Source organism: Myotis yumanensis, unplaced genomic scaffold, assembly GCF_028538775.1.
Source record: "Myotis yumanensis isolate MYYU_CA2020_CCGP unplaced genomic scaffold, mMyoYum1.0.hap1 SCAF_9, whole genome shotgun sequence".
NCBI lineage: Eukaryota > Metazoa > Chordata > Mammalia > Chiroptera > Vespertilionidae > Myotis > Myotis yumanensis.
Window position 1 is genome coordinate 33,151,693 of NW_027223760.1, and position 27,439 is coordinate 33,179,131.

General features: G+C 40.1%; 1 protein-coding gene across 3 annotated transcripts in view; it reads left to right on the forward strand.

Annotated features, from left to right (window-relative positions):
* The window catches only part of AGK (acylglycerol kinase), a 72,030-nt gene that overhangs the window by 12,867 nt on the left and 31,724 nt on the right, over positions 1-27,439 (forward strand). For all 3 annotated transcript variants that reach the window (XM_070424045.1, XM_070424044.1, XM_070424043.1), the window contains 3 exons: positions 15,837-15,876; positions 18,638-18,717; positions 25,874-25,949. In XM_070424045.1, coding sequence (XP_070280146.1) covers positions 15,837-15,876; positions 18,638-18,717; positions 25,874-25,949 — 196 coding nt within the window. The remainder of the gene's footprint in view (positions 1-15,836; positions 15,877-18,637; positions 18,718-25,873; positions 25,950-27,439) is intronic.

Sequence of the window (27,439 nt, forward strand, 5' to 3'; positions counted from 1 at the left end):
AATAGCTTCTTAATTATTCAAGTCAATGGATACTTTTTTTAAAAATCCTCACCCAAGAATATGTGTTTGTTGATTTTAGAGAGAGGTTGGAGGAGAGAGAGAGAGAGAGAGAGAAACATTAGATGTGAGAAAGAAGCATTGATCACTTGATCACTTGCCTCCTGTACATACCCCCACTGGGGATCAAACCCACAAGCTAAGTATGTGCTCTGACCAGAAATCGCGTCTGCAACCTTTTGCTGTGTGGGATGACACCCAACCTGCTGAGCCACCCGGCCAGGGCTCAGTGGTTACTTTTCAATCCATATCTGCCACATTTGATTCTCTTTGACCATATCCTCTTCAGTTCTCTTTGGGGTGTCTTTTTGCTCTGCTGGTCCCTTAAATAAAAGTTGGTATCCCCCAGGTTCCATTCTCATTTTACTTACTTGTTAGGTGATCATAGCCACACTAGTGTTTTCAGGTGTGATATTTAGATTTTGGAGTCAGAATATTTCTCTAGTTCATGTCTTGTTTCTGGTGACATTCTATGTTAACAGTGTCCCTGGAGTTGTACAGTACAGTCAGCCATCACAATATTCTTTCTAAAAGAGAACTCTGACCCTGTCACTCTTCCATTGACAACCCATAAATGGCTCTCCAATACCTAGAAGACAAAGACCCAGTTCCTTAGCATGGTATGAAAGGCCTTTCCTGATTCTGTCCTTATCTTCCTCTCCGGTCTCTCTGGTCTCTTCTGATCCCTTCTCATCTTCCCTCCATAACCTTAAACTTGACCTCTGTGCTCCAGCAGTCTTTAAAAGAAGGCCTCTTTGCTGTTGTTCCCATCTCTGCCTTTGTGCATGTTCTTCCCTCCACCGGGAACACTCCGCTTCACCTGGCCAATAACTCAAAAACTGTGTCACAAAACTATGTTAAGCAATGATGGCATTATTAGAATAGGAGGAAAGGAAAACAATAACTAATGTAGAATTACTTTGTATCTGGTGCTGGGCTAGTCATTTCCATGTATATGGTCTCATTTAATCCTCAAAATCACCCTGTGAGAGAGGTATTAATATTTCTATATCACAGATAAGGAAATTGAGGTTCAGAAGAATTAGTAACCTGTCTGAAGTCATATGGCTACTTATTCATGACATGGGAATTTGGACCCAGGTAAATCATGCTCCAAATCTCACATAATTTCTTTGCTTGTGACAGCTTTGGAGAGCAGTGTTCACTTCAGTATATACACTGTGCTATTTATTGATGACATTACCTTTTAAATGCCTTTCATATAACTTTATCAGAGCTGTACTGTTCTGTTATGTTGCTGTTGCATTTTTGTTGTGGTTGTTCTTAATCCCGACCAGAGGATATTTTTTCATTGATTTTTTAGAGGGAAGGAGGAAGAGAGGGAGAGAGAGAGACAGACATCAATTGGTTGCCTCCCTCATGTGCCCCAACTGAGCTGGGGCTCGAACTTGCAACCCAGGTACATGCCCTTGACCCGAATCGAATCCAAGACCCTCTGTGCACAGGCTGATGCTCTAACTACTTAGCACACTGGCCAGAGCCTGCTGCATTTTTAACTGCTTTAATGGAATGAAACTCCTTTATAAAATAGAAGACATTTATTAGCATTTAATATAGATTAGTGGTGGCACTGGACACATTGTCCGGGGCCAAGAAACTCATTGCAAAGTGTTCAGGTTCTTACTCCATGCCCTCAGTTTTCTGTATACGTTTTAATTTATGTCTTTGTCTGACTCTTTAATTTGTTCTCCTTTTTACTTACCTTCCACTCTGCCTTTTACTTTTTTGTCCTTTTTTAAGCTGCCTTCCCTGTTTGTAATGTATAGACAAGTATATTTTTCCTATCGTGATTGTGAATAGACGTGATATAAACACACTAAGTACTTTGGGAGTGAGACTGCATTAATGTTTGTTAACGGGCCAATGAGTGATGGAAGAGACAGCCAGTGGGGAAGGAAGATGGGACCTGCCAGATGGGCTAATAAGATCTGAGCCTTTTATTTATTTCATCCTCTGCAGCAAGACCGTTTGGGAAAGTATAGTTTTAAAATGACAGAACATGGCCTCAGAGGAGTCAGGGCATAGCAGTTGAAACCAGCAAGTCGCGATCACTGTGCATGTCTTGAGCTCTTTGTTCCTTTCATCGGTGGAGACCTGTCCTGGCTATCCGGGCTCTGGTCTCTCCCCATGATTTTTTCTGCTGAGCCTTGGTGCATACAACTCCTCAACTAACCCTCTTGGCTCAGCAGCTAGCGGCGATGTGCTCCTGCTTAGTTCTGGCTCCTGGTTCTCAGCTTACTCCTTCATTTCCATGCTGCTGGCACCAATTCAGCCACCCACCTTGGCCTTGACCCAGGACTCTCTCCAGCTTATTTCTGTGGAGCATCTAGCCTCTCAGTTTAGCAGGAATTCGTGGTACCTTCTTAGAGTTATTAAATCCTAGCAACACCATAAATTCCTCAACATTAAACTTGCAAAGCAAATGTGATTCTGTAGTGATGGGCCTGGGTCCCCTGTCCCTAGGTCTTTTCTAATATTGGAGGTTTTTCTGTCCTCTGAACATAGGAACTTGAATCTAGATTACAGTGCATTGGCTTTCAGAAACACTGGTGGGAGCTCACCTTTCAAATTCTTGGGAGACATACAAATAAATGGTTATGAGTTTGCCGGAGGGTGGGTTCAGAGTCCTTCAGTTTTATTGAGAACTTAGGAATAATGACAATGATAGCTCACACTTAATCAGTGCTTGCCACGTGTCACCCACGACTCTAAGCACTTTACATTATTAACTCATTTGATCTTCCTAACATCTTTATAAGATGATTATTAATCTCCTAGTAGTTTGAGATTAATAGCTCTGTACAGATGCAGAAACTAAAGGACAGCAAGATTAAGTCATCTGCCCAAAGTCACCCAGCGAGTAAGTGTTAGAGCCATGATTCAAAACCAGGCAATCCTCAGAATGGCTCGGATGTTAGGTAGCGTGTGAGAAAGGAAGAACTGTAAGCTGAGGTTGCTTATGCCATAAGCCCCGAGTGGCATCAGATAGATGTTAAAATGTCCTGCTTCAAACCTGGGCTTCCCAGTCAGTCCGGTCTGGGCTCCAGCCTGCCCTTGGTCATCTGCTGGCTGTGTGCCTTTGGGCAGGTTCTCCCAGCTCCCTGAACTTCACTTTTCTTCACACACAGGAACTCACTACGTAATTGTGACACTTAAGTGAGATAATCACCGCTGGGGGCACATGTTAAAAAAAGCAGCTGCTTTTGTGATAGACCTAGAAGGCCCTCTTTGCTCTGTGTTAAGAGTGGTTCAGTCCATGGGAGGGCTGCCTAAGGATAAAAGGATTAGTTACTTTTTTATTATGGAAATTTTAAATATAAAAATGAGAATAGTATAATGAATCCGCATATTCCATCTTTAGCATATAGTAGCATTTTACTAATCTTGTTATCTTTCTACTTTTTTCCCTGGAATATCTCACATATTCTATCTTACATCATTTTATCCATAAATACTTTAGTACCTTATCTCTAATAAGTAAGGACTTAAGAAATTCACAATGCCATTATCATGAACCTTACAGAATTAAAAATCTCCCATATCACCCAATCGTCAATCTGTTTATATTTCCCCTGTTGTCACTCAATTCTCAGTTTTACAGTTTTGTTCCCATCAATATCAAAACAAGTTTTATAGATTGCATTTGGTGTCTGTCTCATAAGCTATGCCCTCCAGCCCTCCTTGTTATAGGACTGATTTGCTTTAGAAACCAGGCAGGTCTCCATTGCCCTGTAGAATTTTTCATGCTCTGCATTTGGCAGCTAACTGTTCAGTGCTGTGCAGCCATAGTGGAGTTTGAGACAAAAAGAAAAATCAGTGATACTGATTGTCTTTATTTAAAACTGTGATATTGGGTGCATCATGGGGCGTTTTGGCATTCATTTAAATTTTTGTGTTAAAGTATTTATCTCCATTGCTGTGTGTGTGTGTTTTGGCACTCGCTTGAATTTTGCACCTGAGGCGAGCGCCTCACTCCCCTCCTGCTAGTCCTGGCCATGAGTTAGTTGTTTATTTCTCTGTCTTGTAAACTGGAGATGAGGGCCAGATTCTAGGTTTTGCTACTCCAAGCATGGGTGGTCGTCCAGCAGCACAGATTGTTCTGGGAGCTTAGAAATACAGAATCTCAGGCCCCAGCCCAGACCTGCTGAGTCAGAACCTGCTCCAGCCAGAGCCCCAAGGGATTTGAGTGCACATTCCAATTGGAGGAGCACCGCTCAGGAGGCATAATCAGATTCAGGTTTAATTGTTTTGGCCAGAATGCTTCGGAGCATGTGTGGATTTCTTGCAGTGTCATGTCAGGCAGTACACGGGTCTGGTTGTCCTGCTTTGGGCGATGTTGAGATTGAGCTGTGGATTCAGATGGCGTCAGCCTGATCCCCCCACTAGAAAGTTAAGAAGGGGGCTCCTGAGAGTTCACTGTAGCAACACAGTAAAGAGGAGAAGCAACTGCGTGTATGGACTTGAATGTGGACTTTACACTTACCAGCTGCGCATCCCTGTTGGTCAGTTCTCTGTCCGTAAACAGCAGTACCCACCTCACTGGGTGGTCATGCAGGTTTCCTCATGGTTCTGGCACACAGGAAGTGCTCTGTCAGAAGTAGCACTTCTCTTTCTCTTTTGGCTTTTCCCTCCTTATCAGAGAGAGTGTCCTAACAAAGGTGTCATTTGAATCGGGCCTTGAGTGAGTAGGACAGTGTTCTCGGTGATGATAATGACCTGAACATAGGCAGGAAATGGAAATGCATAGTGTATCTCAGAGATTGGCTAAGAATTTGACTTCACTATAGAGTTGCATTTTTAAAATATATGTTTTTATTGATTTGAGAGAGGGAGTTAAAGAGAGATAGGAAAGATTGATGAAAGAGAAACATCTATCAGCTGCCTCCTGCACGCCCCCTACTGGGTATCAAACCCACAACCTGGGCATGTATGTGCCCTGATCGGGAATGGAACCAGTGACCTCCTCGTGCATGGGACGTCACTCAACCAACTGAGCCACTGGCCTGGCATAGAGTTTCATTTTTTTTCAATAGAAAGTCTAAAAGGTTGAGAAGGTATCTGTAGTTTACATATGAGGTAAGAAAGGCCAGAACCAGAGTGGTGGCATTAGAAGTAGGAAAAATAAAAGGGCAGGTATGAGGTTTGTCATGATGTGAATAATACCTGAGCGTGGGCACTATATATAGGCAGATAGACTTCTGTTGGGCTTGGGTTTTGCTACTTACTGGCTCTGTGACCTTAACAAATTACTTAATCAACGTAACCTTGGTAGTGGGGATGATGAGATCTGTTTAGCAGGTTGGTTGTAAAGATTGAGTGAGATGATGCATGTTAGGTGCCTGATACTGGGCGTGGCTCATAGCTACATCTCAGTAAATGCTAGCCCTTAGGATTACTAGATGACTGGATGTTTGGGTCAAGGAGAGGAAGGTAGGAAAATCACGTTTTGGCTTCAGGACTAGGATAATTGGCTAAAGAGGAAAATTGCCAGGAGAACTGGTTTAAGGAGATGGTAGCATATTTCCTTTCAGATATGTTGAGTTTGAGATCCTGACAGGATACCCAAGGGGAAATGTTAGATCCAGGGGGAAATTATGCATGCACTTACAAAAACCATTAAATTGGGGGTGGGTGGTGGGTGGTGAGAAATTGACTAGACCTGTTTTTTTGTGTTTTGTTTTTGGTACAGATCGTGATATCAGTAATGTCTTGTGCTTCTTTTGTATCTCTGGGATTTTGGGCAGAGCAGATGTTTTACTTGACGTCGGGGAAGCGCCTGTCTTGGCAGTCAGGGGTCCGGGCCTGACTGGTTCAGCCGCAGGAGAGGGTAGCCAGGGCTTCTCCCCCGCATGGCTTCTCTTCATTTCAGATTTTGTTGCAGTTTTAAGAGAGCACTTTGTTTTACTTTTTAGCTGTTTCAAGGTTTGTGTGTCTCTCTGTGTGCAAGTGGATGCTGAAATTTGGGGTATTAATAGGTGCTATTTAAAGAAGCTCATTTATGGGCAATTAAATAATATGCCTATCAACCCAGATTTGATTGGTAATCAGGGAACCTTTTTTTTTTTTTAAGTGCAATGTAATTTCATTATATTCCCTTTTCTTTCAGCTCTTTTGGCAGATTATTTAGAAACAGATTTTTCTTTTTAAAAATAAATCTATATTATTTAGTTTCTTCCTCGTGTTTAGTGGTGTTTGGGGGGGTGGGTACTGAGATGGAAGGGCAGGAGATATATTTAAGCTATAGAGCTATAGTTTGTTTTGTTGATGTTACAATTTTTAGTGATATTTAAATTAGTGGTTTAGCTGCTTCCAGCACTGCAGATAGAATAATCATAGTTGATGCTAAAACTGACCCCTCTCTAGGTAATAACTGACTTCTCAAATATGTCATGCCGTGGAACAGCACAAATACTGACAATATAATTTGAGTTTATAGATCAGAAGTTGTCCAGATCTACCCTGTATCCTGGAGCCCAAAGTATAGAATAACTTGTTGGGTGGGAGACAGCTTGTCTTCTTGAATAGCCGTCATAATCTCTATAGATTCGAGTACCTTGTGTATAATTGACACTCAACATTATATGTTTGTAGTTGTGTATGCAAATGTATAATGGTCAATAAAACAGAAAGAACTAGTGTTTTGATTGCCTAGTAAAGTTAATGTTATACAGTAAGTGGAAGAAAAATATCTGGCATAGAATGTTTAAATTGAGGTGTTAAGTGAGAATGAACAAATGGAAAAAAGAGCAGGAAGTAGAAGAAGTAAATGAACCATAAAAGAATGTCACTAGAATCCTTAGGAGAATTATGTCTGGGTAGAAATCATTGGAAAAATAGCTGATGGTAGCAGCTCAAAGAATGATGCTCTTTAGTGGCAGCGAAAGTCTTACCCGATGGTGTTGCAGATTGGACTTGAACATTAACGTAGCAGCCAGTCGGAGACAGTCCACGCAACTCCACCAACTCACTTGGCTCCTGTGAATAATAGGATGTTGGAGTAGGATAGAAATTGATATTTTGTGGAAAGCTGAGGCTAGAATAAGAGGGCAAAGATAGAATAATTACATGTTCTAAGAGGAGGAAAAGAGCAAGATGTGGCCCTGGCTGTTGTGGCTCAGTTGGTTGAACACTGACCTGTGCGCTGAAAAGTTGCTGATTTGATTCCTGGTCCCGGTAGGGGCCATGCAGGAGGCAACTGATTGATCTTTCAGTCTCACATTGATGCTTCTCTCCCTCTCCCGTCCTCTCTCTCTAAATATCAATAAAAAATATATTTTTTAAAGAGATATGAAGATATAGGCCTTTCCGCCTGTATTTTTCTCAGTAGAATGGGGGGATAACCTACAGAACCCATTTCCATCTTTTTGGTAGAGGAGAAGTTCTACGGAAGACTACAATGACTAGCTGAGTTAGTGAGAGGACCCCTCGGGGATGCCATTTTTCATTAAGTAATTTCCTATCCTGAATTGGAGCAAATTGTTGTGGAGAAAACCCAGGAAGTTAGGAGGTACTTGAAATCTCTACAAGCAGTGGCTTGATACGTTGAAGTACATGTAGGTACTGGGTGGGGCAAGAGTAGATTTACAGCCCCTCCCTCCCTCCTTCCCTCCCTCCCTCCCTCCCTCCCTCCCTTCCTTCCTTCCTTCCTCCTCCCTCCCTCCCTCCCTCCCTCCCTCCCTCCCTTCCTTTCTTCCTTTCTTCCTTTCTTCCTTCCTTCCTTCCTTCCTTCCTTTATAATCCACCAAATTCAGTCTTGGGAAAATGCTCTTGGCTTGCTTTATATTATTATTGTTTAAAATATTGATTTTGCATTGCCAAATATACCACCAACTAAAGAAATCCATTCAGAGGTACCATTTGGCCTCAAAATTCCTGAACACAGGTGTAGTTACTTTTTACTGGTCCAGATGAAAGCAGTGCCACGCACTCATCCTTTGCATTGGATGGTAGGCATTGTTAACTTTCTTTTTCTTTTGCTAAACTTTCGCCATCAGCAACAGAGAGGATGGAGTTTTAAGGCCAGTGATTGCCTAGGGGGCTCCTATGTTCTCCCTTCTTTTACGCACTCTCAAGGGTATTGAAATGAAGAGTCACCACATACTGTATGGTAATCAATAGGATTTCTTCCTGACCCTTTATACTTTTGTGACATTAGGGAAGTTCTTTATCTCATTGTGCTCAGGACAGATAAGAAGATATAAATTCTTAAGTAGCAGGTGACAGGATGGGGAATCCTGGAGAACAAGAAGAGACATTATCGTCCTTTGGTTGGTGGAAAGACCAGACCGGGAGGCCCTAAAGTCCTTGTAAAAATCATTAACATTTTTACTGCTATCTTAGAGTTTCTGACCTCTCACACTGCTTATTTTCCCCCTATCCGAGGGAACAGCCTTTAGGTCCAGAAGGTCAGGCATTCTTCCTTAGCACTGACATTTCCCCCTTTGGACACATGTCTTTCTCTTGGGCAGACGTGGTCAGCATTTTCCCATGGATGCAGAGCCTGACTGCCAGATCGTCATCTGTGTGGGTGGGGAGTGGGTGTATGGGAAAGGGGGGCGATGTGTAGTTTGAAAAAGCTCTCCCCCTCTGCACATTAGAGCATCCCTTCTCCAAGGTTCATTTTCATCTTTACTTCCATTTCTATCCCATTCCTGCTGTTACATAGGCAACCAGTGGGCACCGCCCCTGGCAATGTAATGATTAATTATCCTGGGAAGCTTGGATAAGTGGAAGTAGTTGCTATAAACATCGAAACTTGAAATGTGTTTTGTGTGAAGCAAAAACTATTTGCATACACCAAGGGAAAAGCGGGTGGTAGAAATTGTTCGGCTTGCCTCTGGACGTAGCGGGAAATACTGGTTTTAGGGAAAGAGAATGGATCAATGTGATTTTTCTCTCTGTGTAAAGTTGTTATTGAAATAACAACTTATCTTATCTTGCAGTCCTAAAGTAATAAGTAAAACATTTATGGCTCAGAATAAATCGAGAGCGTCTCATTTCCTGTGGAAACGGCATGGTCCTGTGCTTTAAAGCCTCTGGCTGAGTGACATCAGCATGCTCTTTCACTTTATAATCCAGAAGCTTCTAATTCCTCAGAAAGAAAACCTGCATTTGAGGACTGAGCAGGGCTTTGGGGACCCTTTCTGATATGACTACATCTTGTAGCACCTCTTTAAATTGTGTTTAACCGCACTTCACCCTGGAGACAGCATGGTGCAGTGAAAATAGGAAAGAACATGGGCTTGGAATTTATATACAGAACCTTTTTTTTTTTTTGTAACAGGGTCTTTGGCTCACATTCAGATTCTTGACCCATTAGCAGTCTGGGGTTTCTCTGATGACCAGACTCAGCCGCTGGAACATTTCTTGTAGCTCCTCGCTTAGCCTTTTTAGAGGGTTCTAGTTCCATTACCCTCTCCCTAAACACACACAGTCACACACACCCTTGGGTCATCTTGCTCTAGTAACACTCCCGAGACTGTTGTAAGTTTTTAATCCTCTCCTGTGCTCAGCACAGTGATCCTTCCTCCTGCCTTTGGTGGTAATCACACTGAAGGACCATCCCCTTTGATCCTTTGGTTCAAGCTTGCCAAATAATCACAGAGAATAACCTTTAGTTTTCCCCACAGGACAAAGCCAGCCTTTCTGAGCATAGTGCGTCAGTCTCTCCTGTTCAAACATTTGCCACGAATTGATTAAACGGGTATTTATTGAGTCCCTTCTATCTGTGAATCTGTGCTATAGAAGAGAAAGTGGTGAACTAGCCAATCCACGACTGCAAGATGCTTACAGTCACAGAAGGAAGCTAAGACAACCAATTTTATGTGTGGTGCGGTAAGGGTGTGGTGGTATGTGTTTGGCCTTCTATTTCTTAAAGACGGAGGGATAGCCCTGACCAGTTTGGCTCAGTGGATAGAGCGTTGGCTTGTGGACTGAAAGGTCCCGGGTTTGATTCTGGTCAAGGGCATGTACCTTGGTTGTGGGCACATCCCCAGTGGGAAGTGTGCAGGAGGCAGCTGATCGATGTTTCTCTCTCATCAATGTTTCTAACTCTCCATCCCTCTCTCTTCCTCTCTGTAAAAAAATCAATAAAATATATTTTAAAAAAAAAAGACGGAGGGATAAAATGGTCAGTCCTTGGAGGGGTTAGTCAGTGTGTCTTTTAGGAAGAGCAAACATGCAGCTTGTCGAGAGTAGAGGCAGCATCAAGGGGAAGATAGGAGATGAGGAAAATGTTGCTTAACCTTTTCCTCTGTTCCACCGCATTTTTCCTCTGGCTTTCAGGTGAGGCGCCGTGTCAGTTTACTTGAGCTTCAGTTGGTGTGTTCTGACAGCTGTCCCAATGCCCAGCGAATCCCTCTGCTGCTTCTGCTGCTCACCCTACTCGTATAATCTTATCCACTCTCATCCCTCCTCTTACCATGTATATCTTTAGTCAGGCTGGCAGACTGCAATTCCAGGTGTGTGTTTCCAGATGTCTCCTGGACACCTCCACCTGAACTCTGCTCACTATCTCAGATCAACAGATCCAGAGCTAAACTCAGCTGCTTCCTCCTGGACCTGTGCCTACCTCCTCCTGCATTTCATCTCTGTGAAGAGCATCACCTTCGGTTAGATGGGTCAAGGCAGAAACTTCGGCACTGTCTTTGATCCCTCCCTTTCCTTTAATTTCCACAAGCCAGCCCTTAAGTTTACCTCCTCAGTATCTGCTGAATCTGTCCTCTTCACGCTCTGCCTGCTGCCAGGCTCCAGGTGCCAGTCATCGCTGTTATTACCGACCTGCAATTCTGGAAGAGCCCTCCCTGGTCTCCCTAAATTGCCTGCCTTTGACCAGTGCTGTGTTCACGCTGCAACCAGAATGATCCCTCAGACATGTAAAGCTAGTTACATCAGTTCTCTTCTTAAAATGGCCCTTAGGATAAAATCCAAATTCCTTACCTAGCTTAAAAGGCCCCTGACTCCTCAAACCTCTTCTCTCACTGCTCCTCCCATGGCATGCTGCCTCCTGCTGCCCCACACTGCCTTCAGGGCTCCATATTAGTCCTGTTCTAGCACTTGGGGGCTTTTCACCTGCTGCTTCCTTTGCCCAGATTTAAATTCCTTCCTATTTTTGCCTGGTTACTTTTGATTTGTCCCCTGGATCTCTACTTCAGTGTCACTTCCTCAAGACTAGGTTAGCTACCCCTTATAATGTGTCCCTTTTATGGAGCAGATAGAAGCAAATCACATGATGATTGCCCGTTGAGTTGTCCTTCTTCTAAACAGTAAACTGTATGGAGATGGGGAGTGTTGGCCTTATTTACCAGTATATCCCAGACACCTAGCATAGTGCTGGCATGTCATTTATCAAGAACATGCCTTTTCCTGTACCACTGATTTTTACCAAAAGCTGTTCTTTGTCACTTGGTCCAGAGTTTGTTCAGGACAGGGCCAAATCGTGTGTATGTACTGTACCTGGCACTTTGTGTTGAATGAGCTTGCTTCACCAATTATTTGGGGCAGCTTATGCACCAGAGCGTATACAAATATTAAATAATGCATATCTAACAGTTAGATAAGACTAGAAGTAATGTGATTAATTTAATAAATGTCCTATAAAATATATATCCAGATGATCATTGCCCATGCTGTATTGTCTGACATTATGAAGAAAATGCACTAAAGCATTTGTATCAGAGTCAGGTTGGCGTGGGCTTGGATTTCAGCTCTGCCACTTAGTAACACTGTGCTCTTGGGCAAGTCACTTTCCTTCTCTGGGCCTCAACTTCCTCATCTGTTAAAATGACACAAGGATGCCTGGGGTGCGAGGTTGTTACAGAGATTCAAGGTTTATGAAACCATCTGCTGTGGTACCCAGTACATGGTAGTTGCTCGGTGAATTTTAACTTACTTTCTCTTTATTCCAACAATGCTGCTGTTACGGAAACAGTTTGGGAATTTCTCTTTTGAAATAGTTTTCAGAGCTTGCTACACACCACCAGAATTATCTCAGTGGGAGAAATCTTTTTTCTTTGAGAATATGTTTGATTTTTAGAAAGAGCTTGGTTCACAGAGGAAGACCAAGGTGGAAGGCCAAATATTTAATATCAAAAATATTAAGTATTTTTGATAATTAATAAAAGTATGATTAATGAGGTTTTCTTCTGTAGTATCTAAATTGATACATATTCTGGCTTTCTCACAGATAGGACTGACAGCATATTCCATTTGACACATTAAAATTCAGGAAATTAACTATCAGAAAAGTCTTTTGATTTTGAATAGCACTCTGATAAAATAAGCAGTGTTGGCAAGCTCAAGAGAGACATCTTTAGTAATATTCTTAATTACAAGTTAACCATCAGAATTTTACTTCTAGTGAAAAAGAATTGAGAAAACAGGTGGTAGCCCATATTCTTGTCCATATTTGGGACTATTCTCTTGCCAGCTAGATCCACAGGAATCTGTGGCAGAGATGTGAGGAAGATGGTCTCTGCTATGACCCAGTGGAGCCTGAACGTTCAGACGCCTGTCCCTAGGAAAAGGGAGGAGCCGGCTGGGGAAAGGACAGGGACAGAGACAGGCATACTTTGCTTTTATAGAAGCAGAGAGGACTTGTACAGCATGATCCTCAGGATATGTTTGTAGAATCAGAGATTGGAGGCACAGGTTAATCCCTGTACTAGGAAAGGCATTAAAGCAGGTAGTAGGAGGAGCAGTCGGCCAGGCTGGAAGCGGTACCCTCAGGGTAGGGGAGAAACTGGATTGGGGATTCCAGTCCAGGGGGATCTGGTCACAATGTTCAGGTTACCACACGGAACCTAGTTGTATTCTGTGATGCATGGTTGCTGATGGCTCAGTATTTTACCTTGTATAAAAGATTATGAATGTGAGGGATCAAGTCAACTATAAAGGGTTGTGGACATGTTAAGTATTTTAAAATGTGTTACTAGTTTGTACCCTGAATTTTCCTTATCGTGTGTGTGTGTGTGTGTGTTGGGGAGAGGACTGCATGAATATCAGTGGGTCTTGGGTGAGGGTGGAGAGGAAGCTTGTACAACTAACTCCCTTTGCCACTGGGTGGTCGTGGAGCAGTGTCACTCAGGCAAGTGGGGACTGAGCCTGGCAATAATGGTCCCTATGAGCGAGACTTCACAAGGGACTGGTGCCCATAAGGTCTTGGTTAGAGCACAGCGTGCACTTTGAGGTAGTGGTGTTGTGATTTTAATGGCACATGGATCAGAGGTTAGATGGACAGCACTGGTCCCTCCCCTGGGCTAGTGTTTCCTGATTGGAGCTGAATGCTCTGTGAAACCTGACAGTGACTGCACCTGTGGCAAAATGCAAGGGGTAGTTTATTTTAGCTCAACCTCAAATACCAAAATTAGATGTGAATTACTGTAAAAATGCAACATTTGAGGACTTTGATGTTACAAGAAAGGTCTAAAAAGAGAATGTAAGTGAAATACCCATTTCTCTTAATTCTTTTCTATAAATTATTTATTGGTCATCCTTTCTGGGAACTTGTTTTCTTAACTTCAACCTAATTAAGAACAGTTATCTTAGCAGGGCCAGCAACATGTATTAGAGATGCCTCTTACAAGAAAGCTCTGGAGCCCTGTGGGCAAGCAGCCATTTATTTTATTTATTTATTTATTTATTTATTTATTTATTTTTAAATACCTGAGGATATGTTTTATTTTTGTTTGTTTTTTAAATTAATTTTAGAGGGAGAGGAGGAAAGGAAGAGAGAGAGAAGAGAGAGAGGAAGAGAACGAGGAGAAAGAAACACCGATGTGAGTGAGAAACATTGGTTGCTTCCTGTACCCATCCTGACCAGAATAGAACTTCAACCTTTTTTTTTTCTTAATTTATCTTTATCATTGAAAGTATTACAGATGTCCTCTCCCCTCCACCCCACTCTTACCCCTTCCCCACAGTATAGTTTGTCCATGGACTATGCATATGTGTATATAAGTTCTTTGCTTAATCTCTTCCCAGCCCCCCTCTCTGAAATATGTCAGTCTTTTGCATGCTTCAGTGTCTATAAGGGAGATCATGTGATATTTGTCTTTCTCTGACTGGCTTATTTTGCTTAGCATAATATTCTCCAGGTCCCTCCATGCTTTCTTAAAGGGTGAGAGATCCTTCTTTTTTACTGCTGCATAGTATTCCATGTGTAAATGCACCACAACTTTTTTTCATCTACTGATGGGCCCTTGAGCTGTTTCCAGATCTTAGCTATTATAAATTGCACTGCTGTGAACATAGGTCCATATATTCTTTCTGATTGGTGTTTCAGGTTTCTTAGGATATATCCCTAGAAGTGGGCTCACTGGGTCAAATGGCAGTTCCATTTTTAATTTCTTGAGGAAACTCCACCTTGTTTTCCATAGTGGTTGTACCAGTCTGCATTCCCACCAGCAGTGTACTAGGGTTCTCTTTTCTTCACATCCTCACCAGCACTTGTTGTTTGTTGATTTATTGATGGCAGCCATTCCAACAGGTGTGAGGTGATACCTCATTGTCATTTTAATTCTCATCTCTCTGATAATGATGTTGAGCCTTTTTTTTATATGTCTCTTGGCCATCTGCAACCTTTTTTTAAAAATATATTTTTTTTATTGATTTCAGAGAGGAAGGAAGAGGGAGAGAGAGATAGAAACATCAAAGATGAAAGAGAATCATTGATTGGCTGCCTCCTGCAAGCCCCCACTGGGGATTGAGCCCATAACCCTATCATGTGCCCTTGACCGGAATCGAACTTGGGACCTTTCAATTCACAGGCTGACACTCTATCCACTGAGCCAAACCGGCTAGGGCATCCGCAACCTTTTGATGGAGGGATGATGCTCCAACCAGCTGAGCCATCAGTGCAGCAGTCAGCCATTTAAAGTGCTCTTATGATATAAATAATAAGCACATTTTAGAGAACGCATTTTGATAGAATTTTTTTTTTATTTTTGCAAGCCAAAATTTTGTCTCATGCCACAATTTTCCATTTATGATAAGTGAATGTCAGACAGTGTTATAAAAAAAAATAAGAGATAAAACAGCAGAAGCAACAAACATCAAATTTATTTCTGGCGAATAACCTAAGGATTTCCACTGGGTAAGAAAATGCTGGGTAGGTGCAGTACTTTTCTATGGCTGCCTTAACAAATTATCACAAAGTTAGTCATTTAACACAACACAATCTATTATCTTACAGTTCTGTGGGTTAGAATCCAACACAGGTCTCACTGGGTTCCAGTCAAGGTGTCGGCAAGAGCTGCGCTCCTTCTGGGGGCTCTAGGGAGGAACCCATTTCCTTGCCTTCCAGCTTCTAGGTGGTGTCCACATCCCTGACTTCCGTCTTCAAAACCAGCAAGGTTGCCTCTCTCAACATTGTCCCATAATCGGATTTGCCGCTCATCACAGCCAGCAAAATTTCCCTGTGATTAACTTAGGCACACCTTCACAGTCCATAATAGCCTCCCCAGCTCCACCCCTAAATTAATCACATCTGTAAGGTAACGTCCTCTCTGGTTCTGGGGATTACGATGGATGTTTTAGGGAGCATTAATCTGCCTGCCTTATACTGAAATAATTAACAGTGTTTCATTCAGAGAAAGTATTTTTTCAGACATGGTCATAATTTGTTATAAGGTCTTTAAGAAACTTTCACTTGGGTATTTTGTAGGGAAGGTTGTACATATTTTTAAAAAAACACAAGTTTTGTTTGGATTTTGGCCTACTTATTAAAGCTAACGCTCACTATCTTTTGTTTGCTTTGATAGTGATAACCTGCTAAGGAGAGCAGCCTGTCAAGAAGCTCAGGTAATGCCATTTGCTGTGGAACAGTCAGAACCACCAGAACCACCTTGTCTCTGTTGTGCAGAAAACTCGTGCTATTCCAGGGCTCTGTGCAGTGCCTTGCATCTGGGAGGTCTGGCTCTTTTTTCCCACTGTCAGGGGATGAATCAGGCTAAGAGCCAACTCTGAATAGAACCAGAGGAAATTGACCATCTGGTGAAGAGCAGTTCTAACACCCACCTCTTTAGATTTGTTTACTTCTGGATTAGTCCTAAGAGCACATGGGAATTAGTTCCCATCTGTAGTTGTCCTTGAGGATGGGACATCCTGAATCATCCCTGATCCAAATAACCCCCAAAGATATCAGTTCAGAACAGGTGTTACCTCTTCAAGTCAAAACTTATTATAATTGTTGGTTCATATTTTAAAGCCTTTCTCTTTTAGCCCAACTGACTCATACCATATGCATAGTTATCCAGCCCATAGAGAGTGACTTAAATATTCATGCATCTTGCTGTATTAGTTGCAGTTGACTTGTGAATCCTTTTAAGTTAAAGACCATATTTTTGGTCTTCCCTTTCCTCCAAATTTGTACATTCTACCTTGCAGGTGAATTTCCATGACTGAGTTGCCCTTTTGTTATATGACATTTAAGTTTATGATGTCAGAAATACCAAAAAAAGAAACAGGAATTCAAAAAGGTATGATGCTTATAGTAGGAGACGTGGGTAGTGAGCGTACTGATTGTTCCTGACATGTTTTCATGGATGACAGCGACAGTGACAATAGGTACTATTGGTAAACTCCTCTCTTGAGTGGTTTTCTAATTGTTCTAAATCTGTATTTCCAGAATTTTATTACTTCTTTGCTTGTTTTATCTCATATGACTCTAGTTATTTTGGAAATCAAACCTTATATTCAAGTTGAGGTGGTCCCCACCCCAAGCTAATTTGCCATTAGCAACTGGAAAGTTCCTTGGGACGGGGAACCTTTTTTTCTAAGAAAAGAATGGTCGTAGGGTCCTCCCCTTCTTAAGAAAGATGCCTCCACCTCTGTCCTGAATTTCATCTCCTCTTACTTTTTCAGAGACTCTGTTCCTTGAGTTGTTTCCCCCTTCTTATATTTTACCTCTTCCCACTGTTCTAATTCTCCACTTCCCAGGACACGTTTAGCTCCTCTCTCTGATGTAAGTGAATTCATTCTTATAGCCTCCTCTAGTTACTTTTCCTGTTTATGCCCTTCCCTTCACAGTCCAAATGCTTGAAAAAATATGATTCTTTTTTATCTCATGAAAACTTAGCTCACTGTAGTCTTACATAAACTCATTTACCAGCTGTAAACTTGAGACTTGAGTTGTAAGAGACTAGAAACCAGGACAAGGAGGAATAATCTGGAACTATAGATCTGGAGTCAGGTTGGAATAGGAACCTGGTTCATTATATTCTTTCTGGCCACATTGCAGAAATAATATGGATAGAACAAGAACAAATTATAATATTTGGAGATTTGGCAGCAAAATGTTAAGGTCTAATTCAGTAAGAGTGAAAACAGAGTAGAAATTATAATGTACCAGAATTTTTTTTTAACAAAGAAACAGTATGTCTTTCTGAAGTATTCAGAAAAAGTTTTTTGTGTTTTTTTTTAAAGCAGGAAATAGACAATGGTGAGAACGGATCTCCAGTGGACTTTCAGGGTGGAGGTGGAGTTAGAGGCAGCTATTTAGTAAAAACCTCATTAACTTTCATTTTTTCCTATATTTACTTAGTTGAATTCTGCCTTCTTGGCCCAGACCTGCTCCCCACCATCTAAGACTTGGAATTTCGCCCTTTGTGGTGCTTTCTTCCTCCCATTCTTTTTGTTGATCTTGTCTAACCCAGACGTAATAGCAGTAGCTCCCTCTAGTCCCCAAGGCCTAGACCTCTGCTTCTTCATTCTGCCTTGTCCTCGATCTGCTCTTTAGAGTTGATAAAGTAGGAAAAGTTTGGGTTTTGTTGTTAGATAAATGTAAATTCTAGGCTGCAGTTTATTAACAATGTGACTTTGAGTTAATTTTTCTGAATCTTGTTTTTCTAATCTTTAAAAATGAGAATATTTAAGACCTCTGAGGTTTCTGAGAACTAAGAATAATGTGTGAAAGTGGCAAATACGAGGTGCTAAGTAAACATTAATTACATTTCTTTCCCTGTGACAGGGGATGCTATTTAGTTATCATACAGGGTAGCAAAGAAGAGGATGCAGATAGCATATTAGGGTTATTTGATATATATATATACACACACACACACACACACACATATATATATATATATATATATATATATATATACACACATATATATAAAATCTATAAAGATATGAAGATTAATAGGTTAATAACACAAAGATTCTTCATGAATAAGCTTTAGTAATAAGTTGAAGTAGAAAAAGATTATACTCTGAAATCTAAAGACAAGTGGATTAAAATTCCCTTCTGACAGACTGATGTCTTACTCATCTTGGGTTTATAATAAACATAGCCATATCATATGGAGAAAAGAAAAGTTACTTCTAGTAGGTAAAGTAGGGTTCGTTTAGTATAATATACAATTCAGCTTATTAAATAATGGCACACTTTTGTGCTGTTGTTTATGGTGTTTTTGTGAATATGAAATCATGAGAACATTTTTTTCTGCTGGAGTAGATATTACATCTTCTGGGAGTAAATTCTTTTGGAACAAAATAATATATGTGATCACTAACTGAATAAAAGGACATTGACTTACAACTTGTCTTTTTTCCTTTTTAGGTGTTTGGCAATCAGCTCATTCCTCCCAATGCACACGTGAAGAAGGCAACCGTCTTTCTCAACCCTGCAGCCTGCAAGGGGTGGGTGGCTTGTTACCTGTTCATGCTTCATAAAGTGAAAAAGTCAGACTATCAGGCAGCTAGTTGGATTGTTTGGGGTTGGAAGGACTAGGTTCAATACTCTTCTAGCGATAACAGATTTATTTGTAATGGAGAAATAATGGTTAATGGGGTACAACTGTAAAACTAACTGATGCTTAGCAAACTTGTCTAATCGAAGTTCACTAATCATTCCAGAATTAACACTCGCAAATAAGTCTTCTCTGCTTGACAGTAGCCCCTTGGGAAGACTCCTGCTGCTGTGATGTAAATTATTAGACCTTCTCTGTTACGAGATGTTTAGAGATGGCCCAAGGCTCTGTGGGCTTGCAAGGTCAAAAACACTCTTTCTATGATCCCTGAGCCAGGTCTTGGAGGTCAGTAGAGGGAGAACACTCAGTCTTCTTGACTGAGGACATGTCCATGGGACAGGGGCCTGGAGATAGGAGTAACTAATCATGTTTCTTGCTATGTATGTCACAGGATAGTCAGTGAACTGGTCTGGCTGGCCTGGAAAGGTCCTGTGAGGGAATTGTGGCAAATAAGGTGTGAAGAATACTTAGATAATACTTGGATAATAATTGTGTCCATGTTCATTTATTCTAACAAATGTCCCACACTGGTTGTTGAAAGTGGGGTAGGCTGTGTGTATAAGGGGGCAAGGAATTTGAGGGAACTCTTTGTACTTTTTTTAAAAAAATTAAAAAAATTTTTGGTAACATTGGATAATAACATGTTTCAGGCATGCAGTTCTGTAACACATCATCTGTATATTGCATTATGTGCTCTCCACCCAAAGTCTAGTCTCCTTCTGTCACCATGTATTTGACCTCCTTTACCCTTTTCATCCTCCCCCTCTTTCCTTCCTCTCTGTTATCTGTCAATGAGTTTATTTTTGTTTGTTTGTTGCTTTCTATTTTATATCCCACACTAGAGGCTCAGTGCACAAATTTGTGCACCAGTGGGGTCCCTCGGCCTGGCCTTCGAGATTGGGCCAAAACCGGCTCTCTGACATCCCCCGAGAGGTCCCGGATTTCGAGAGGGCTCAGGCCAGGCTGAGGGACCCAACTGGTGCATGATAGGGGCAGGGAGGGACGTGGGAGGTTGGCCAGCCAGAGAGGGACCGCGGGAGAGCTCCAGGGTGTGTCCGGCCTGTCTCGCTCAGTCCCGATCAGCCGGACCCCAGCAGCAAGCTAACCTACCAGTCGGAGCGTCTGCCCCCTAGTGGTCAGTACATGTCATAGTGAGCTGTTGAGTGGCCTTAGCATATCATTAGCATATTATGCTTTGATAGGTTGAATGGATGACTGGACACTTAGCATATTAGGTTTTTATTATATAGAATATGAGTGAAATCATATGGTTCTTACCCTTTAGCATCTGACTTATTTCACTTAGCACGATACTCTTAGGATCTATGTTGTCGAAATGGCAATATTTCATCTTTTTTATGTCTGAGTAGTATTCCATTGTGTATATGTACCACATCTTCTTTATTCAGTCATCTGTTGTGAGGTTGTTTCCATATCTTGCTATTAAGGATAATGCTGCAGTGAACATATGCGTACATATATCTGTACGAATAAATGTTTTCACATTTTTCAGGAAGGTACCCAAAGAGGGATTGCTGGGTCATATGGTAGCTCTGTTGTTAATTTTTGAGGGACCTCTATACTGTTTTCCATGGTGGCTGTATACATTTATATTCCCACCAGCAATGTCTGAGGATTCTTTCTTGTCCACATCCTCTCCAACACTTATTTCTTTGTCTTATTGATGATAACCCTTCGTGTGAACTGGTATCTCATTGTGTTTTGATTTACATTTCACTTATAGCTAATGAAGTTGAGCATTTTCTTATGTATCTGTTGGCCATCTGTATGTCTTCTTAGGAAAATGTCTATTCAGGTCTTCTGCCTTTTTTAAAATTGAATTTTTTGTGGTTAATTATATGAGTTCTTTTTATATTTTGAATATTAATATTAGCCCCTTATCAGAGGTATCATTTGCAAATACCTTTTCCCTTTCAGTTGGTTGCCTTTTTGTTTTGTTGATGGTTTCTTTTGCTGTGCAGAAGCGCTTTTTAAAAAAATATATTTTTATTAATTTCAGAGAGGAAGGAAGAGGGAGAGAGAGATAGAAACATCAATGATGAGAGAGAATCATTGATTGGCTGCCTCCTGCACGTTCCCTACTGGGGGTAGAGTCCGCAGCCTGGGCATGTGCCCTTGACTGGAATCGAACCTGGGACCCTTTAGTCCGCAGGTTGATGCTCTATCCATTAAGCCAAACCGGCTAGGGCTGTGCAAAGGCTTTTTAGTTTGATATAGTCTCATTCATTTATTTTTGGTTTTACTTCTCGTGCCTTTGGTGTCAAGTTCACAAAAACCCCTCTGAGAACACGGTCCATAAGTTTAGTCCCTATGCTTTCTGCTACATATTTTGTTTCAGGTGTTATGTTTAAGTCTTTAACTCATTTTGAGTTCATTTTTATGTATGGTATCTGATAGCAGTGTCTGGTTTTATTATTTTGCATGTGGCTTTCCAATTCTTCCAACACCATTTATTGAAGAGGCTTTCCTTTCTACATTGTATGTTTTTGGCTCCTTTGTTGAAAATTAATTGTCCATATATGTGTGGGCTTGTTTCTGGGCTCTCAGTTCTGTTCCATTGGTCTGTATGCCTATTTTTTTTTAATTTTTTTTTTTTTTGTTAACACCATACTGTTTTGATTATTGTAGCTTTCTAGTATAATTTTATATCAGGGAGCATGATACTTCCCACTTTGTTCTTTTTAAAGATTTCTTTGGCTATTTGGGGTCTTTGTGGTTCCATATAAATTTTAGGATTAGTTGTTCTAATTCTGAGAAGAATGCCATTGGTATTTTAATAGGGATTGAATTGAATCTGTATATTACTTTAGGTAGTAAGGATAGTTTAACAACATTAATCCTCTCAATTTATGAGCAAGGTATATCCTTCCATTTATTTGTATCTTGTTTAATTTCTTTTTCCAACTTCTTTTAGTTTTTGGTATACTGGTCTTTCACCTCTTTGGTTAAATTTAGTCCTAGGTATTTTATACTTTTTAATGCAATTGTGGATGGGATTGATTTCTTATTTTTTCTTATTCATTATTGGTGTACAGAAATGCAATAGATTTCAATATATTGATTTTGTGTCCTACAACTTTACTAAAACTATTTATTAGTTCTAACAGTTTTTGGGTGCAGTCTTTCAACTTTTCAATATGTAGTATATTGTCATTTGCAAATGATGAGAGTTTTACTTTCCATTTTGTATGCCTTTAATTTCTTTGTCTTGTCTGATTGCTGTAGCTTGGACTTCAGTGCTATGCTGAATAGAAGTGGTGAGAGTGGGCATCCTTGTTTTATTCCTGATCTTAGAGGAAAGGCTTTCAGCTTCTGAAATAAGCTTCTCTAGTAATTTCTTGGGACGGAGTGCGGCTTCACAAGTATGAGGACAAGTCATGCCTTCTTTTAAGTCAGTAGCTTAAGATATTTACCTACAGATTGTTTAAATTGGCTCTATTGCTCTGCCTAATTGAGCCCTATTTGCCTGACATCGTTAAAGCCACTTCCTTCCCCTAAACACACCAGTCATAATGCCTATTGATCATTCTTGTTTAACAACATTACTAAATAATACCAACAATTGAACAGGTCCTAACACAACACAACAATAACTGAGTGGTCAGTGGTGGTCTGTGTTAGAATGCCACAGAACTCGGTGGGCTTCATAGTTAGAAGGATCAGATCTGAAGACTTTTCTGCTGTGTGATACTGTGGGAGCTACTTAATTTAAATGCTCAGTTTACTCATTTGTAAAATGGGAGAATAGCCATCCCATATAAAATTACCATATATATAGGTGCCTTTAGATGAAATGAAATGATGCCTTTGAAGTGTTTGGCTTATTTCCATTTCACAGTAAGCATGGATAAAAGGAATATAAGCTGCTGCTGCTGTTATTTACCTGCACGCTGGGTTCACAACATTCTCTACTTTGCTCTCCCACCCTTCCCGAAAGTCCTTGCACCTTTCCTGCTGCCTCCTTGAACTACTCTAGGTCCTATTCCCTTAGAAACCTAGTAAGTTAGCAACTTGCTAATTCTGATGAAGGAAAATATATGGCAATATATTTTTGAGGTATAATCAGTTATTTTGAGTTTCTGCTTCTAAGAGATACGTACATTTTTTAAAAATTAAAACTATTTTTAGGTCCGTTTACATTTTTACATATAAATGTATTTGCATTTTTTAAAGGTAGATTATTGTTTTAAAAGTGTAACATCTTTCTCTAAGGATGAGGCTAAGGAAAGGCTTTCTCTCCTAAAGTCACTGTCCCTTTAGCAGGCGAATCCCTGCACAGCCTAGGAAGCAGCCACTCTGGAACTCTCCAGCATCTCTTTAAAGCTTTCACCAAAATTGCACTCTTTTTGTCATCTTGACTCTGCTCTGACACATAATTAATAACTTATTGTGTAGCTATTTCATCATGTAGTACTGGTTTAAATGTATATAAGAGCATTAAGAAATAAGATAATTGTGTGTTTAGCATTAATAAATAATACATTAAGGAGTAATTATTTTTTTTGTGCATGTGTGAACTTGGAAATTGCTACAAGTATATAAAGTTTTTATTTCCGGTGCTATCTCACCCTTTATATAATCATTTCTTACTGGTAGCACCTGTTTTTCAACCTTTTATATGGAACATTAGAAGGGGAAAAAATGTCTTCACTTTTATTTCAGAAATTTTCTGTACCCATAGCATCACATAAAAGCGTGAATAAAGTCCAAATGTTCCAGTCTTACTTCTTAAGCTAACATAAAGGAGTTTACAGATTTTTGTAATGATGAATATAGCAGATTGAGACTTATCCAGGGTCTTGCTTCTCAGAGTTAGATCCAGTCCACTTCCAGCAGATCTTTTCTCATCACTCTAGTAATGAAAGCACCCCAGGAAGGAGAAATATTTGCATTATCACTGCCTCAGCCATTATTGTCCGGTTAAGGCCCAGAAATGGTGAGCTGGGGAGGAGAAACTTCCATTTAGTTTTTCATGTTCATTCTATTAAGCATTCAGAGCAGCAGTAAAGATAGGGGACATTTGTTTAATTTACTTTTTACCTGCTCAGTTAGGCCCTTGGTTTGAGATATTCCCTTGAATGGTTCTTGTGAACATGTATCCAAGCTTCTCAGTTTCCATTTAATTCATAATAGGAAAGGTTTTGTGTTCTGTCTCATTGGTGGTTATTCTCTTTAGTGTAGAGGATGTTGAGTTTGGTCTATACATGTTCCTCACTGGCTACCTCTGCATCTCTTTCTAGTATAAAACATAGTCTAGAAAGTCAAAGCATGCATCACTGGTTTAAAAAAAATTTTTTTTGAAAGAGAGCTGAGTAATGTGGATGTAAAAGTTAGATGTTTGGCTAGTTGAATTTTTTTTTAATTTTTATTGATTTCAGAGAGGAAGGAAGAGGGAGAGAGAGAGATAGAAACATCCACGATGAGAGAGAATCATGGATCAGCTGCTTCCTGCAAGTCCCCCACTGGGGATCGAGCCTACAACCGGGCATGTGCCCTTGACCGGAATCAAACCTGGGACCTTTCGGTCCCCAGGCCAACACTCTATCCACTCTGCCAAACTGGCTAGGGCTAGTTGACTGTTTTGAAAGTACTAATAAGTTGACCTGTCTTTTACCCAAACATTTCTCCACGGATTTTATTCAACTTTGAGACTATGCAATTGGGGACTTTTCTGCAACTTCTACATCCTTTGATTCCTAGGCGTTTTCGAATCCTGACATGACTTGAACAAGAGTCACTATTGGAATGATGTGTATGAGACTTTTAAAATACACAGACTCTTCTAAGTGCTTTGTAACTGTTGCCGTTGTTAAAGACATCACAATCATGTCATTTCCTTTTCCTCAGAATTTACAGGCCTGCATTTTTGGGATGGGTTTATTCATTCATTTGTTTATTAACTCATTAGATACTTATTAAATATGTTCTACCTGTGCCAGACATACTCCTGGAGGCTAGGGAATTCGGGGATGCATAAGATTTGGTGTCTGTTTTTGCAAGGCTTCAAGCCTAGTCCTGAAGATTGTCTTGCAATTCACTAGTCGTCATTAGCTGTGAAAGTTCCCAAGACAGGTGTGTAGATAGTGCTGGTTAACACACAGAAGGGCATGATGGTGCCTGGAAGTTTGGGGCAAGCTGCTGATTATCCTGTAGTTAGACAATTTCTAACTTTCTCTGTCCCAGCAGAAATTTGGTCCTCGTGGAAAAACATTTTGCTCTTTCTCCAGGAATTTTACTGCAGTTTAAGACTTAAGAAATGGATATAGTATTTGGAATTGTTACAAATGATGTGCTTCTTCCCCAAAGGTTATGTCCACTGGGTTAGAATTAAGCAATATTCTGTTTGGTTCACTCTGTTCCCTTGGGGCATCTGAAAAATGTTACAGTAAATACATTCTCTTCCTTCTACCACTGGAATATTAATAAGCTCCTTGAGGACTTAATACATTATACTGAAGTTACAAGTATTTTTGTCTGCTTTTTCATGTGGTCTCTCCAGCTCCTACACCTGTCTAGCACATAGTAGGTACTCAATAAATACTTGTTGAATGAATCAAACATTGCTTCCTTAGTGGAGCCATATCCCATGTACATTCTTCTCTGGAGCAAGGGTGGGGAACCTTTTTTTCTGCCAAGGGCCATTTGGATATTTATAATATCATTTGTGGGCCATACAAAATTACCAACTTAAAAATTAGCCTATTATAGTTGGTCAAACATTTAATTAACTCACCTCTAATGGCTCGTGGCCAGACATTTACCACCCCTGCTCTAGAGGAACGACCATAAACTGAGGCATCCCAAATGGATAAGAGCTTATTATATTAGACAAACAGTAAACTCCTGAGGCCCCTGAGTGAGAGACTCTATGTTTCTATCCGTAGAAACTCATTTCTCATTGTTATTTGAACAGTGTTTCTTCCCTAGTCTATTTCTTGTTCTACATAAGAGAAGGTGGTTGGACTTCCTGTTCGTCCTCTTGAGAACTCATGATAAAATTTTTGTATTTTTTCCTTTGTCTACAGCAAAGCAAGGACTCTGTTTGAAAAAAATGCTGCCCCAATTTTGCACTTATCTGGCATGGATGTGACTGTCGTTAAGGTGAGACTGCTCCAGAGTGTCGACTTGATCCCAGCTCCTACTCCTTGTAACATAGCCTCTTCTCCTGACTTGTTTGCAGAAATCACTTACCACTTACGACAAGAGCAGAGCAATCAATATTGTGTACTTGTTCTGATAATTAAGGCAATTTTGTTTTTATAAAGCATTGTCAGCTTTTCATCTTCAGAAAAGGATTAGATGGAGGCATAGCTTGATTGCCTTTCATGTGAAGATAGGACGTGGAATTATTGTCTCTTAGAAGATGAAAATAGCGTGTTTTTTCCAAAAGACAAAAAAAACCCTGCAAATCTGAGTAATTAATTTAATTTTTTGCTAGTTCCATAGACAGGTAAACATTTTTTCTCTGATGAGGTATTATCTCTGGGGAGGAATTTTAAATGGTAAAGCTTCAGAATTTGCAAGATTTAGGTAAGAAAAACAGGTGACAAAAATAAGTTTGAGGGAATTGTGTTGTCTCAGAAGATGCTTAAAGACTCCACTTTTGTTGACTTTTTAAAGTGATATGTGTGTGGTGTGTATAAGGAGTGCATTTTTGATGAAAATCACTGTTACCATATTGCTAAGTCTATGAATAACCTATTTTTAACATTACACACTTTCATTAAATAACAACGTAAAAGGTCAGTTAGTCCAATTTACCATTTCATGGTGAACTCTCTTCTCTAGCTTATCTGAGACTAAGTTGTCAGCCTCCATGATGGAGGAACAGGGTTGGGGGGGAAAAAACTAACATTTATTTATGTATCTGTAGTGCATACTCTGTGTATTAGAGATCATAGAATGTTTACTTGACACTAGTACTACTTGTTCCTGGAATGTTTGGTTGAACTCATAAGTAAAACTATCTGGGCCTGGAGCTTTCTTTGGGGATTTATTTATTTATCTATATTAAATTTATTTAATGGCTCTAGAAGAACTCAAGTTCTGTTTCTTGAATTAATTTTGGAAAGGTAAGTTTTTCAAGGAATTTTTTCATTTCATCAGTGTTTTCAAATTAATTGGAATTGAGTTGTTCATAATATCTGAAAGCAATAAAAATATATCTTAATAGAACAAAAACTTCTATATATAATATCTATAATATCCTCTTTTTAACTTCTAGATTTCTGTAACATCTGTACTATCTCATTTTCATGCTTAATATAATTTATTTGTCCCCTCTTTTTTTTCTTTCAATAGTTTTGTGAGAGGTGTGTCAGTTTAATCCTTGCCAAGAACCATCTTTTGGCATGTTGATCCTCTCATTTGTTTCATTAATATCTAATTTATCTTTATTGTTTCCTTCATTCTACTTTCTTTGGATTTTTTTTCTGCTGTCCTTTTTTGACATTTTAATGTGGATGTTTATTTTTATTAATTTTACCCTTCTGTCCTGCTATAAACATTGAAAGCTATAAATGTACTCTAATTCAGCTGCATCCTAGAAGTTTTTGTTCTATTAAAACATATTTTTATTGCTTTCAGAGAGG